General features: G+C 34.4%; 1 protein-coding gene and 1 long non-coding RNA gene across 2 annotated transcripts in view; both read left to right on the top strand.

Annotated features, from left to right (window-relative positions):
• Positions 1-9,490, top strand: part of LOC140435248 (uncharacterized) — a 202,833-nt gene extending 193,343 nt beyond the window's left edge. Inside the window, exon 2 of the long non-coding RNA XR_011950126.1 lies at positions 7,252-9,490. This is a non-coding gene — a long non-coding RNA (uncharacterized lncRNA). The remainder of the gene's footprint in view (positions 1-7,251) is intronic.
• Positions 1-9,490, top strand: part of Snrk (SNF related kinase) — a 64,631-nt gene extending 55,141 nt beyond the window's left edge. The window contains exons 10-11 of the mRNA XM_072524049.1: positions 2,170-2,342; positions 4,188-9,490. Of these exons, the coding sequence (XP_072380150.1) occupies positions 2,170-2,342; positions 4,188-4,827 (813 nt within the window). The 3' untranslated portion in view covers positions 4,828-9,490. The remainder of the gene's footprint in view (positions 1-2,169; positions 2,343-4,187) is intronic.
• Positions 9,491-12,812: the final 3,322 nt, after the last annotated feature.

Below are 12,812 nucleotides of genomic sequence, written 5' to 3'. Positions count from 1 at the left end.
TTATACTACACATAATATATCAGTAAATAATATACCCATCTTCTGGCGCATTTTCTGGGTCTTCTGCACTATCGTCTTGATCCTGTGCTTGGCGTTCCAGATTTCCGAGCAACATAATCCACATTTTCGAGCTACTGCTGTGAATCGGAGACTCCCTTTGACAGTAAATTATCGTGACAGATCGTTCTTTATCTCAACATTGCAGGTGGTACTTGCTGGAGTTGTATGTTCCGGACTAATCATCTTCTATGTTACCCAAGGAGATTTAGTTTTTTGTAAATATAATAATTTTAATGATATCATAAGACTTTCGAAGTGTTTTGAGTTCTTAGATCTATTTGATACAAATGATAGGTGATAACTGCTTTAAAGAAACAGGAACTATTTCACCTGAAGCGAATAAACTCTTACAATATTTTTGTTTAAATATAGAAAAGGTTCTTTTTTTATTCGCAGCATTTTGCTTTAACCAATTACCGCTCAAATTATTTTTTTTTCAATTTTCAAAATTGTACCCATACATAATTATCAGTAATATTGTTTTTAATATGGAAATATTCCTGAAATTGTTTTATATATTTGCATTTCTGAATTTTAACCTGTTCTATAAATAGATCACTGCGCGTTAGTGTTGCCATAATTGAAAGTATGTATGAATGAGTTAAAAACATTTATAGAAAGTAACATTTTTATTTGCGTTTAAAAAAATAAGTTTTAGTTGTATTGTATAAAACAATTTTTAAACAATGTTGTAGTATATTTCCACAATATGTTAGTGGTTTGTCTTTACAATTTTCTCTTGGAAGTCGTCTCTGCTCTTCACGTTTTTCCATGAAGTGTTCTTTCCCATCGAATTTTATCTCCGTAAATACTTTAGATGTTGATTTTCTCGATCTTTCTACTATATTTCTTGTACGAGAGTCAAGTTTAGGTTGGGAACTGTTACATTTTTTAGAGAAATCATGAATTTACTAATGCCACATCGATCAGCCGTGTGAATATTATCCAAACCACTTCTTAGCTCTGATTTGAATGGTATATTTTCCAACAAAGTAGCGTTGATCCATGCCTCCTATGAATATATTATATACTTGTGGTTAAAAGAAATAAACGTTTTCCTTTGAGCTTGTGATTCCATCTACTAACTTGTGCGGGAGGTTTTATATTATCAAAATTAAATGCGATAGTCAACAGTTATTACCGTTCCATTCTACAAATAGTATTTCTCCATTTACAACAAATCGAAAATCATATGATCCAGCTTCTGAATATCCATGAGCTTCTTTACCCAGAGTTTTTGTATCTTGTATAGGACACTTGCTAATCCACTCCATATTCACAATTTTGTAAATGATATAATAAATATTTGCTGGTTAATAAATTTTAAAAAAATACCCAGTGGTTTGCAGGTCAGAAATGCAATCTAACATATCAAGTACTACTCTTGATTCTAATCAAATATTTTGTTTTGTCATTATAAAAGTCAAAATTATAACAGTATCCGCTACTTCCACAAAAATCCCAAAAAAGCCGAGTCTAATAAGCTTTCCACGTAAAAATAGCTTCAATGAGTTATGCCCATATTATTTTACAATCATTTGATTTACCTTATTTTTATATTTATTGCCTAAAATAATATTTGTTTAAATTTTAGTTATTACGGAATAATTTCTCCTAAATATGGTAAACTCTTTTTATAAAAACCATAATAAACAAATGTAAAATTAAAACAAAAATACGACTTGTGCACAGATTCGCATTCAGCTGAATACTGAATTACTGCACATTTGGATAATCCTATAATAAGTATCAGTGTCCTATTTATAGATCAGTAAAATAAAACTTATACTGACGAATCAACAATTTATATTTCCGAGAATTATTCATAAATATAGTTTTTAATAAACATTATAAAAAAGGGCCGATGTGAAACTTTTATTATTAAATGTGTAAATTTTTTATATTTATAACTTTTTAATTAAACAGATATTGGAAATATACCTAATTCCACAAAAATTTAGTTTACTACAGCCTAAGATTTTTCTTTAAATTGAAACCAATTTTAATGGTTGAAAAAAATTCAAACTTTCAGCGATCTATAAATAGGACGCTGGCCTATAAAGGGTTTTAAGTAAATATCTTTCTTTACATATATGGATTTTTTTATAGGAACCTGGTACTGGAGCTGGACCAAGCGGATTTACGAATTTGACTAATAACAGTGTCAGTTTCGAATCAAGTTCAAATAACACTGAAACGACAGACCAAAAAGAGAAACACGGAACTTGTAATGACAAAAACGAAAGGAACCACGCAAATTCTACTTTTGAACGTAATCACAGGTAATAGTTAGTTAATAAAATATACACTTTTCGATTAAATCGACATAAATAACGCTTTTCGATGCTTTCGCTTTTTGAATTTTTTTGTCATAAGTGACGAAAATCGCTTTTTCTTCAATTATAAGCCGTTTTCGTTGTATTGTTTATGCTTTTTAGATACTTTGGAAGCATTTGACGCTTCTTCAACAAGGTTGAAATCCTATTTTTGTGTTCTTGAAGTTTTTTGGTTTTTTTCATTTTCACACATTTTCGTAATTTTTGACGGTTCTTTGCAGTGTTTTTGACATTTTTCAGTTTTAATCGTTACTTTTCCCGTATTTTTGTCACTCGACACTTTTTCATCGCTTACTCGACACTCTTGACGCTTTTTCGATGCTTTAGGTTAAGCTTTTATACTCTCATTGCCTGTCATGATTTTGGTGGTTGTTCGACACTTGAGACACATTCTTTAGATCTATTTTAACGATTTTTGTCATTTTTGGCGCTTTTTTATACCTTCATCTGCAACTTTGGAGTTTTTTACTTTTTTTTATCACTGGTAACGCTTTTGATGGTTTTTTGACAGTTGTTCTGACAGTTGTTTTGACAATTTTTCAGCCACTTTTGACGTCCTTCAGTGGCCTTTTCGCTTTTGAGACTTTTTAGGCACTTTGGACGCTTGTGATGCTCTTCAGTGTTTTTGACGCCATTTCTGTGCCTTTGAAGCAATTTCTGTGCCTTTGAAACCATTTCTGTGCCTTTGATGTTATTTTTTTAGCCGCTTTATCTTCACTTTTGACGCGTTTTCGTTGCTTTTACTCGTCTTTTCTTTATTTTTGAAGTATTGTGATGCCTGTTGACACATTTTGGATATTGTTAACGTTTTTTTAACGCGTAATCGACGCTTTATCGCCAATTCTGGCATTTTGTCATCACTGATTACGATTTTCCTCATTAGTTTTGTTTTTGATATGGTTTTTTTGAATCTTGGTGACTTTTAGACGTTCTAGTAACTTTTAGACGCTCTCCACGCTTTTTCAACGCTTATGACGCGTTTTCAACGCTTTTGACTAATGGGGTTTTAATAACGCTTTTGACCTTTTTTCAACGGTTTTAACGTTTTTCAATGCTTTTGACACTTGTTGTAATTTGTAGGCGCTTTTCTTTTTTTCTTACATTTTTAATACTTTATTATCACTTTTTATGCTGTCATTATTGGCGGTTTTTATGCTTTGTCATTTTTTTACACCCCTCGCAGTTTTTTTAACTTTTGGAAGTTTTTAGATACTTTTTGACGATTTATCGTATCCTTGTACTCTTTTTTTTTATCCATTGTGGTGTTTTAGTAGTTTTTTACTATTTAAACGTTTTTTTTTTTTTTAAATTTTTGGCCCATCTTTATCCATTTTGTCCATTTTTGGCTCATTTTTTTTTTTCGCTTTAAAAATATTCTGGACCCTTTTGATGCTTTTTGTTCACATTTAACCCTTTTTCGACGTTTTTGCGAATATTTGGAGACTCTTTAGTAATTTCTAGTCGCCCTTTTAACGCTTTTGACCCGGTTTTCAATGCTTTTGACGCGGTTTTCAACGCTTTTGACGTTTTTCAACGGTTTTAACGTTTTTCAATTCTTCTGACGCTTTTTTGTGATTTTTAGATGCTTTTCTTGTTTTCTTAAGTTTTTGATACTTTATTTTTGGTCTTTTGGCGCTTTTTCTTCATTGTTATAGCTTTTTCGTATCCGCGGACCCTTTTTAAGTTTAGACTTTTTCACCAATTCTTGTGGACATCTCGGTGGATGTGCGAAAAAAAAATAGCAATTAATTTGTGACGTAGATAATTCATGTTTTAATATTTCTGTTTTAGAATTTGCCGAAAGAAGGGTAATAAAACAAGATTGCGAGAAAGCCAGTCCCTAAATAGAATTACAGAAGTACAGGAGGACAACACTCAAACGTTGGTTGTATCGACAACCTTGCTGAGCATGCCGGGATCATTGACGCCCAAGGTAAAAAGCGTAGGCGCAAAGATATTTAACGGCTTAAGCCGATCGTCTAAAAAGCCGCCAGAGAAAACAAAAAACTACGATGAGAAACTGCGAATGTCACGAAGAGATTCTGTTGGTAGAAACTTAGATAGAGATATTGAGTGCAATAAGTTAGAAAAATGTGGAATAAGAAAAATAAGGATGCTGGGAAAGTATTTTCACGTGCAAAAGAAAATTTGCATCCCGTTAGCCGGTCTCTTCAGAAGAAACGGCTTATACAAGGCGCAGTCTTGTAGCTCATTGACCAAAGACAGAATCTTAACAAACCCGAATTTACTGCAGACCAGAAGTAGACCAGTCAGCTGTATCAAAAGTGACGGTGACATAAATCAAAATGAACCACTCAAACCTTTTCCAGAATCAAACAAAAATGTCCTTGACAGTGTTTGTAGCGAACTCAAGGACATATGCACTGTTCACGTGCATATCGGACAAGCGTCGAAGTGTAGTTTTTGTTGAAACGTCCCAAATGGTTACCAAAGCTGTATTGGGTGTTTTTCTGTGTGAAAACTGTTACTAAAACGTCTGTTGATCATCAAAGAGTCTGACAATGTTACAAAAACCCGAAGTTTAATATTAATAACTGTTTTTCAATGTAGAGTTAACGTTAAAACTGTTTTAATCAAGTTATCTAAGAAATCTCCGATATTTACAGCGTCGTTCATAAAGAAGAGCTGTTATTTTACCTTCAAAAATATTAATACGTACATATATACAGGGAGTAAAATTTATAAAAATAATTCAGTCATAGTGTACTTTTTCAACTTAAAAAAATTGACAACACAAGTGTCTCAATGGACATCGTACCGTTTAATAACACGTTTTAGTTGTTTTCACATTAACCAATGAAGATGTCACATGGCGGTTTAACCTATAGTTTGTTGAAATTGAGGCGTGGCTTGTCTGGCGATTGGACCAATTTACAGTGACAATGCATCCGCCATATTTACAGGAGCGTGGCTTAAGATAACATTTTCCCGCGCCAACGTGCCACAATATTGAATTTTGTTCAAGTAACTGATAATGTGGAAACCAGTATCTGCTTATGGTGCCCTATCAAATTAGTGGATGTTGGCGACAATTCTGACATACTCCTCTCGGTCTTGTGTGGCTCTAAAGAGTGCATGGGCATCGAGGTTTGTCCAATCCCTTATGTTTTTAAGCCATGAGTATTTCTTTGTTCCGATGCCCCGTTTTCCTGTTGTATTTTACGTTTCGCTTTTGGTAATGTTTGTTTTATGGATATAAACAATTAAAATTTTATACGAAACTGGAAATTTTCGGCAGCATACTTTGTGTATGTCGATTAAACGTAATATATATATATATATATATATATATATATATATATATATATATATATATATATATATATATATATATGTATAAAGATTTACTCTCAGGTTATTAAGTAAAAGAAATATTTGTTGTAGAAACTGAAGGTAAAATAATAACTATTTTCGAACCACCCTGTGTATAAGTAAGACAGTATTGTCAAAATGATCTCATCTCTAAGAAATCCCCCTTGGGATTCACTAGTAAATGAAATATGTTTATATTTATTTATTTTACAAAATAACTAATTTTATACAATTTACAAAGATCTTTAATTTAATATATATCTAAGATTATTTTAAGACGGGATATAAGATCACTTCTTGCTCAGTTATCATCAAACATTTTGTAAACAGCGAGGCAAATCAAACAATTTTATTGAAGAAATACTTCATTTAATGAATACTTTGATCACTTACTGTACATTTTACAATACCTTTTATTAACTAGGTATGCCTTTTAATTTTTTTCTATTCTTGTTCGATTTTATTTTAAAACAAATATTAATATTTATAAAAATCTTATACGTACTTTAAATTCGTTTTATTCTATGGGGCATATTTTTAAAGTAAGTACTATTAAAAAAAAGATGGCTTTCTTAATTATCACTTATTTTTGAATTAATGAATCGAGCGTTTTGTTTGCACCCGAAACCTGAAAGATGAATCTTCTCATCTTGAACACCTTATCTAAAACAGTTATCCTAATTCCTTAGTCCAAAACTTACCAGTCGACAATCTAAAGCCTTCTACGCATCCATCTGCCTTGAATTCAAGTCTTAGTAGTCCTGTATATGTTGCTTTTCTTCCGCATTCGCTTTGTCATATACACAATAAGCAAAATCTTCAAAGAAAGCATCAAGACCACTTTCCACCATATAAATCACTCCCTCCCGCATTTTACGGTGTATATTCCAAGCTTTGTCCAGTGGTTACATATAGATCGGTAAAAAAAATGAAATGAAGTTTTCTCCTATTGCGAAGTGACAGAATATTCCTCACACACCGGGCATTTCATTAAAACACATTTTCACCTTGTTCATCTGATAAAGTTGTTAGTTTATTGATTTTGTTGGTTAGGACTTTCGTGGTAAGATTAAGTGCAATGTTCAGTAGATTTATACCTCTATAATTGTTGGGGTCTTCTTTATCTCCTTTCTTGAACATTAGTATCATTACGCTGTTTCTCCATGCGTCTCTTAACTTGCAGTATAATATTAGTATTTGTATAAGTTTTGTCGGGCCTGCGTAGCGCAAGCGATAGGATGCTTGCCTCGCATGCCGGTGGTCCGGAGTTCGAATCCTACCGCCGGCAAGAACAACTAGACATTTTTAAAAATGTCTATAGGCCCCAGGTCGACTCAGCCTGAATAAAATGAGTACCTTGGGTAAAACCAGGGGTAATAATAGTCGGTTGAAGCGTAGCACTGGCCATGTTACCTTCCTTGTATACCGTAGGCCCTAGATATAGCAGACTACCCTGCTATACTCCCAAAGCCGCAAAGCGGTATAAAACGGGCGACTATTATATAAGTTTTGTCATGTCTAGGATTATACTTTCTCCTCCGTGCTTTGTTTCATTTCGTATTCTTCTATAGGTGGCTCGGGATTCTGGAGTTTTGTACTTCGTGGAGGCGTCTCGTTTCTCTTTACATTTCTCTTTTATTTATTTACTGAACCATGGTGTATTGTTGTTGTTTCTTTTATTCAGTATGACTTTGTGTTTTTCTAGAGCTTCTGTTGCAGCTTCTTCAATGTTGTTTTTAATTTTCTCCTACCTCGCGTTTATATCTTCGATGTGGTCTATTTTTTTCAGCTGCATCTTCTCTGCTAGCCTTCTTTGGTACATTTCTCTTGTAGAGTCGTTCCACAGTGATTCTAGAAAAAACCAAATGTATGACAACATCTAAATACCCACTACGATGTAAAATCGACATTGATGGGAAAATAATAAAACAAGAAGCAAGGTTTAGATATCTGGGAATGGATATAACTAGTTACGGAGATGTTGAAGAAGTATGACAACAAAGCTTAAAAGCAAGTAAAGCGCCGGGATCTCTTAATAACACAATCTGGAAGACCAAACACCTAAGATAAGACCCAAGAACAAGAATCTATAAAGCAGCAATTAGACCTATATTAACATACACGGTGGAGACAAGACCTGCCACATCTAAAACAAGACGACTACTAGAAACAACAGAGATGAAAATACTCCGACGAATATCAGGGAAAAGTCTGCTGGATAGGGAGAGAAGCGAAAACGTAAGAAGACCATGCAATACATACAAGACATAAATGGATGGATGACAAAACGGAAACAGGAGTGAAACTAACACATTAGTAGAATGGCAGAAAATAGGATAGTACGAATAGCACGAGATAAGTCACCAAATGGACAAAGACGTATTTGCAGACCAAGAAAAAGATGGTGCGATAATTTAAACAATTTAGGAGGCTAATATTGAAGAAGAAACAGGCTTTAAAGCCTACATATAAGAAGGAAGAAGAAGACATTTTCACCAAAAATCCATACTTCTATTCTAGAAAAGTTCGAGAAGCAGTGGAAACGCAAAAGTAGAATACCTAGAGTATAATCAGAAAGGAATGCTTTTTTCCTATTGTGCCACGATGTCTTTACTTAGTATAGAGCAGCCATATACTCTCACTTTCTCTTAAGTTTCACAATATGTTGTTGTTGTATTATTATGAGGAAAAACCTTTACGCAACATTTCTCCCTGTCACAAAATACTACACATGATTCTCCGTGTTGAAAGTGTTTACGAGTACACTTTTGAGTGATGTTTCACTTCAATGGACTGGCCTATCAGCAGATAAATTGTTACATACCTAATAAAACCGAGAAACATATTGGTAAATTGTCATGGAGGCTACCAATGCTTAAATCTGGGCACGATATTAAAAGAAGAAGAAAGGTATAACAATATTACACGCAATTTTAAAAGAGAAATAACCAACTTTAACTGAAGAAACTTATTAAATATTGATTTTGTGTGTCCCAGTCAACATTTTTGGGGTCATGTCTCATAATGAACACTTCTGTGCATATTTTTAAAAGCTGTAACCAATTTACGTACCAATTGTAGTCAGTTTCGTAGTAACGCTTTTGGAAATTCCAGTAAAAGAGAAGTAAACATCTATAAGTGAACCCACCGATGACCTATTTGATTTTGTGCGTTTCAGTCAATATTTTTGGTATTGTCCAAACGTACATTGTCTATGTTTTTGCAGTATTTCGTCAATATTTTACACCGAAATCCGGGTCATTACTTACAATGAATACTTGTGCACATATTTTTAAAAGGTATAACCCATTTACGTATAAAACTAGTGTTTTTAATGTTTTCTACGTAAACATTCACGTATATCGAACAAAAAAAAATTACGGCACAGCTGGAGGCTTTTTAACCGCTTCCAAAGAAACGTTAACGCAGTCGAATGGTTTCTTCTGATAAATATAAATACTTACTTTAAAAATATGCCAGTAAATTTTATACTTTGTTGTTGTACTCTTTGATAAAGACTAAAGAATCGTCACATAGATATCACCTATTGTTTGTTGTTGAACTTTTTAGATTCCTTTATACTATATTGTCGTTCCTTTTTCTCTCTTTATAATTATTGTTGGTTTATTTACCGAGGTGTTCAGTTTATTATACTTTATTGAAGCATAAAATAATCGATGTGAATGTTGTTAACCCAAAAAACGTATAAACTAACTTATTTTAATTTAGGTTATTTATAAATAAATTATTTCGAAAGCGTGTTTATTAGTTTTATTCTGTATCAACACCTGTATCCTCTTCCTAAGTACCTAAGTGTATCACAGCAAGTCCCAAGGTCGGACGAAGGAGAATGATTGCAGTTCCTTGTCCTACATAAAAAGGGAATGTTAAAAATTCCATAAAATAGTCTAGAAATCTCGATGGATAACAAACATTGAATGCTGGAATATACACGGAGTATGTACAAAAAAAAGGGATTTAGGGAATACTGCATTTCAAATCCGCGATGAGCGTTGCAGAAAGAGAAGAAAACACAGAGGAACAAACATTTTCACGGGTGAATATGTTTGGAGTAGAGTAGAAAAATCAAAAAGGTCAAAACTGATCTCGATAAAAACTTATACAAAAGTACTTATATTTAAATATATAAATAGTAAAAAAATAATTCTCGACAAAAATGAGACGATAGAAAAGATTCTTGTATTGATGGGTCGCATTGATATATGCGCGAAAACAAACAAAACTCTAAAACACGAATGAGAATGCCCAAAGAGTATGTAACCTTGCAACAAAACCAAAGATGATAAGGTAAAGGTCATTCTAACGCCTTAAAATGCACAAGGTAATGTGGAGATCACGGGATAACAGATACAGTCAAATTTATCACATATCAACAAGAGAAACTCAGTCAAACAGTGGGCGCATGCGCAGATTCCTAGGTTAGGTTAGGTTCCTAAGTACCACTATATGCTTTCAGTCACTATAAGGCAAAAAGTTGAAAGAAAGAAAAAGTGCAAGCAGTGTACAATGGTTACTATGATGAACAAACAAACTAATAATCAATTGGTTGTTTATGTCAGTCAATACCTACAGCATTGATCGCGAGATCCGTTGTCCGATCGATGCTATAGGAATCGTAGGGATAGAGGGATGACAAATGTATGGATTAATTTACACAACCATATTTGAATTTAAACATTCTCCCCCATTTAAAGGCAATAAGGTCTTTAAAAACAAAACTCATACTAAATACCGTCATTACTTGGGCAACAATAAAATCATCATCATTCAATCTTCGCTTATCCACTGCTGGACATAGATCTCCCTCATAATTTTCCATCTATTTCGATCTTGTGCCTCTTGCATCCAATTCCTATGACAACGTTTTAGATCGTCAGTCCAACGTGTTGGTGGACGACCTCTACTTCGGTAGGCATCATCTCTTGGTCTCCATTCCAGTATCCGCTTTGTCCATCTATTGTCTGTCATTCGAGCCACGTGACCTGCCCAGTTTCATTTTAGTGTTGCTACTCTCTCTACTGCATCAGCCACTCCTGTTCTTTGTCGTAGCTGGCGATTTGGGATCTTGTCTCGTAGTGAAACGCCCAACATAGCACGCTCCATCGCCCTTTGACACACACGGATCTTTTGAACTGTTCTCCTTGTCATGGTCAACGTTTCGGCACCGTAAGTTAACACTGGCAAAACACACTGATTAAACGTTTTTCTTTTAAGGCATATTGGTATATCAGACGATTTAAAAATATGGTTCAGCTTGCCGAAGGCTGCCCAAGTCAGTCTTATACGACGGAGAAGCTCAACGGTTTGGTTATCTTTTCCTATGCGAATCTCATGACCTAGGTATTTATAGGCCATTACCTGGTCTATGGATCTTGTTCCTACGCATATATCTTCGCTGACTACAAGATTTGTCATCATCTGGGTTTTAGATATATTTATTTTCAATCCTCCTTCTAGCGAGGAAAGGTAGAGCTGATTTAAAAGTTCTTTGGCCTCATCTATCCTATCAGCTATTAGTACAATATCATCTGCAAACCTTAGATGGCTAAACTTTTCTCCGTTTATGTTTATGCCCTTGTCGGTCAGTTTTGCCCTTTTACATATATATTCCAAAAGCGTAGTGAACAGTTTCGGCGATATGGTGTCCCCCTGGCGTACTCCACGTTGTATCGGGAATTTCTGGGTTTGACGATCACCCACTCTAACACTGGCTGTTGCGTTTTGGTATATATGTTTAATTATATTTATATACCGATAGTCAATTCGGCATTCTGTCAAGGCTTCCAACATTTTTTGTTGATTTACGGTGTCGAATGCCTTTTCATAGTCGACAAATATTAAAGCTAGTGGTTTATCATATTCAGTGCATTCTTCTATAAGATTTTTTATTACCAGTAGGTGATCGTTTGTTCCATAGCCTTTTCTAAAACCCGCCTGTTCTATGGGCTGATAAAATTCCAATTTATTTTCTAGTCGTTTCGTAATTATTTTTGTAAATAGTTTATAAATATGTGAAAGTAGACTTATGGGCCTGTAATTCCTGAGGTCGGTAGCATCCCCTTTTTTATGAAGTATGATAATTTCTGCGTTATACCACTGGGTTGGTGTTATTGCTTCCTGCAAACATCTAGTGAATAGTTTGGCAAGGACCTGCCATAATCTTTTTCCAGCCACCTTCAAGGCATCTGCCACTATTTCATCGCCTCCGGGGGACTTATTGTTTTTCATTTCTTGCACTGACCTTCGAACTTCATTGGGTGTTACGTCCATTAAAATTTCAGATCCCTGATTGATTATCTTTGGTAATATACTACAAACAAATCCTATATAAATCTTAAACAAATATTCAAAGGGGCACCGATTTTAGGTACAAAGATAGAATCTAATCATTTGGACTTTTGTTGCAAGGTGTGCAGATATTCCTTTCGCCATAGAGCCCAAAAATCTCTAACAACTGGCATCTGGACAAACGATTGAAGGATACCTCCGAAAAATCAGTCACAAACAAAGAGGTCAAAGGTTCAAGAGTCAGGAAATGTCCCGGTGTCCAAGCGTTGAGATCTTCAATATCATTAGTTAATGGGGTGAGAGTGCGTGAGTTGTGCTCCGACTTTACCAACAATATGTTCCTTTACAGAACGAATTCCGCGTTCATAAATACCGCCAAAATGTGGTGCAGCAGGAGGAGCAAATAAAAATTTAATGTTTTCTTTATTGAGAGCACTCTCCATAAAGCTACTTAGTTCTGGATAAGACCTCTCCGAGCGATAAACCGTTGTAAAGCGACCAAAAAGGCTTCCGCGGTTAACTTACTAGCCCACTCAAAATATAAAGCCTTTGTGGCGCAACACACAAATAGGCCTTTTGAGTCTAAGCCCCCCTGTAGCGAGACATAGTTATCGAAAACGGTCCACCATAATCTAATCCACAAATCGAAAAAGGTTTAATGGCACCTAGATAAAATTTAGGCAAATTACCCATAGGGGGTTGAAGGTTTTGAGAGATTGTTTCGAACATCTAATACATTTGGACAATATTGAATTAAAGGCTTGTTTAGAAGAC

The sequence above is a fragment of the Diabrotica undecimpunctata genome, chromosome 2, assembly GCF_040954645.1.
Source record: "Diabrotica undecimpunctata isolate CICGRU chromosome 2, icDiaUnde3, whole genome shotgun sequence".
NCBI classification, from domain to species: domain Eukaryota; kingdom Metazoa; phylum Arthropoda; class Insecta; order Coleoptera; family Chrysomelidae; genus Diabrotica; species Diabrotica undecimpunctata.
This window is presented reverse-complemented; position numbering and strand designations above follow the sequence as displayed.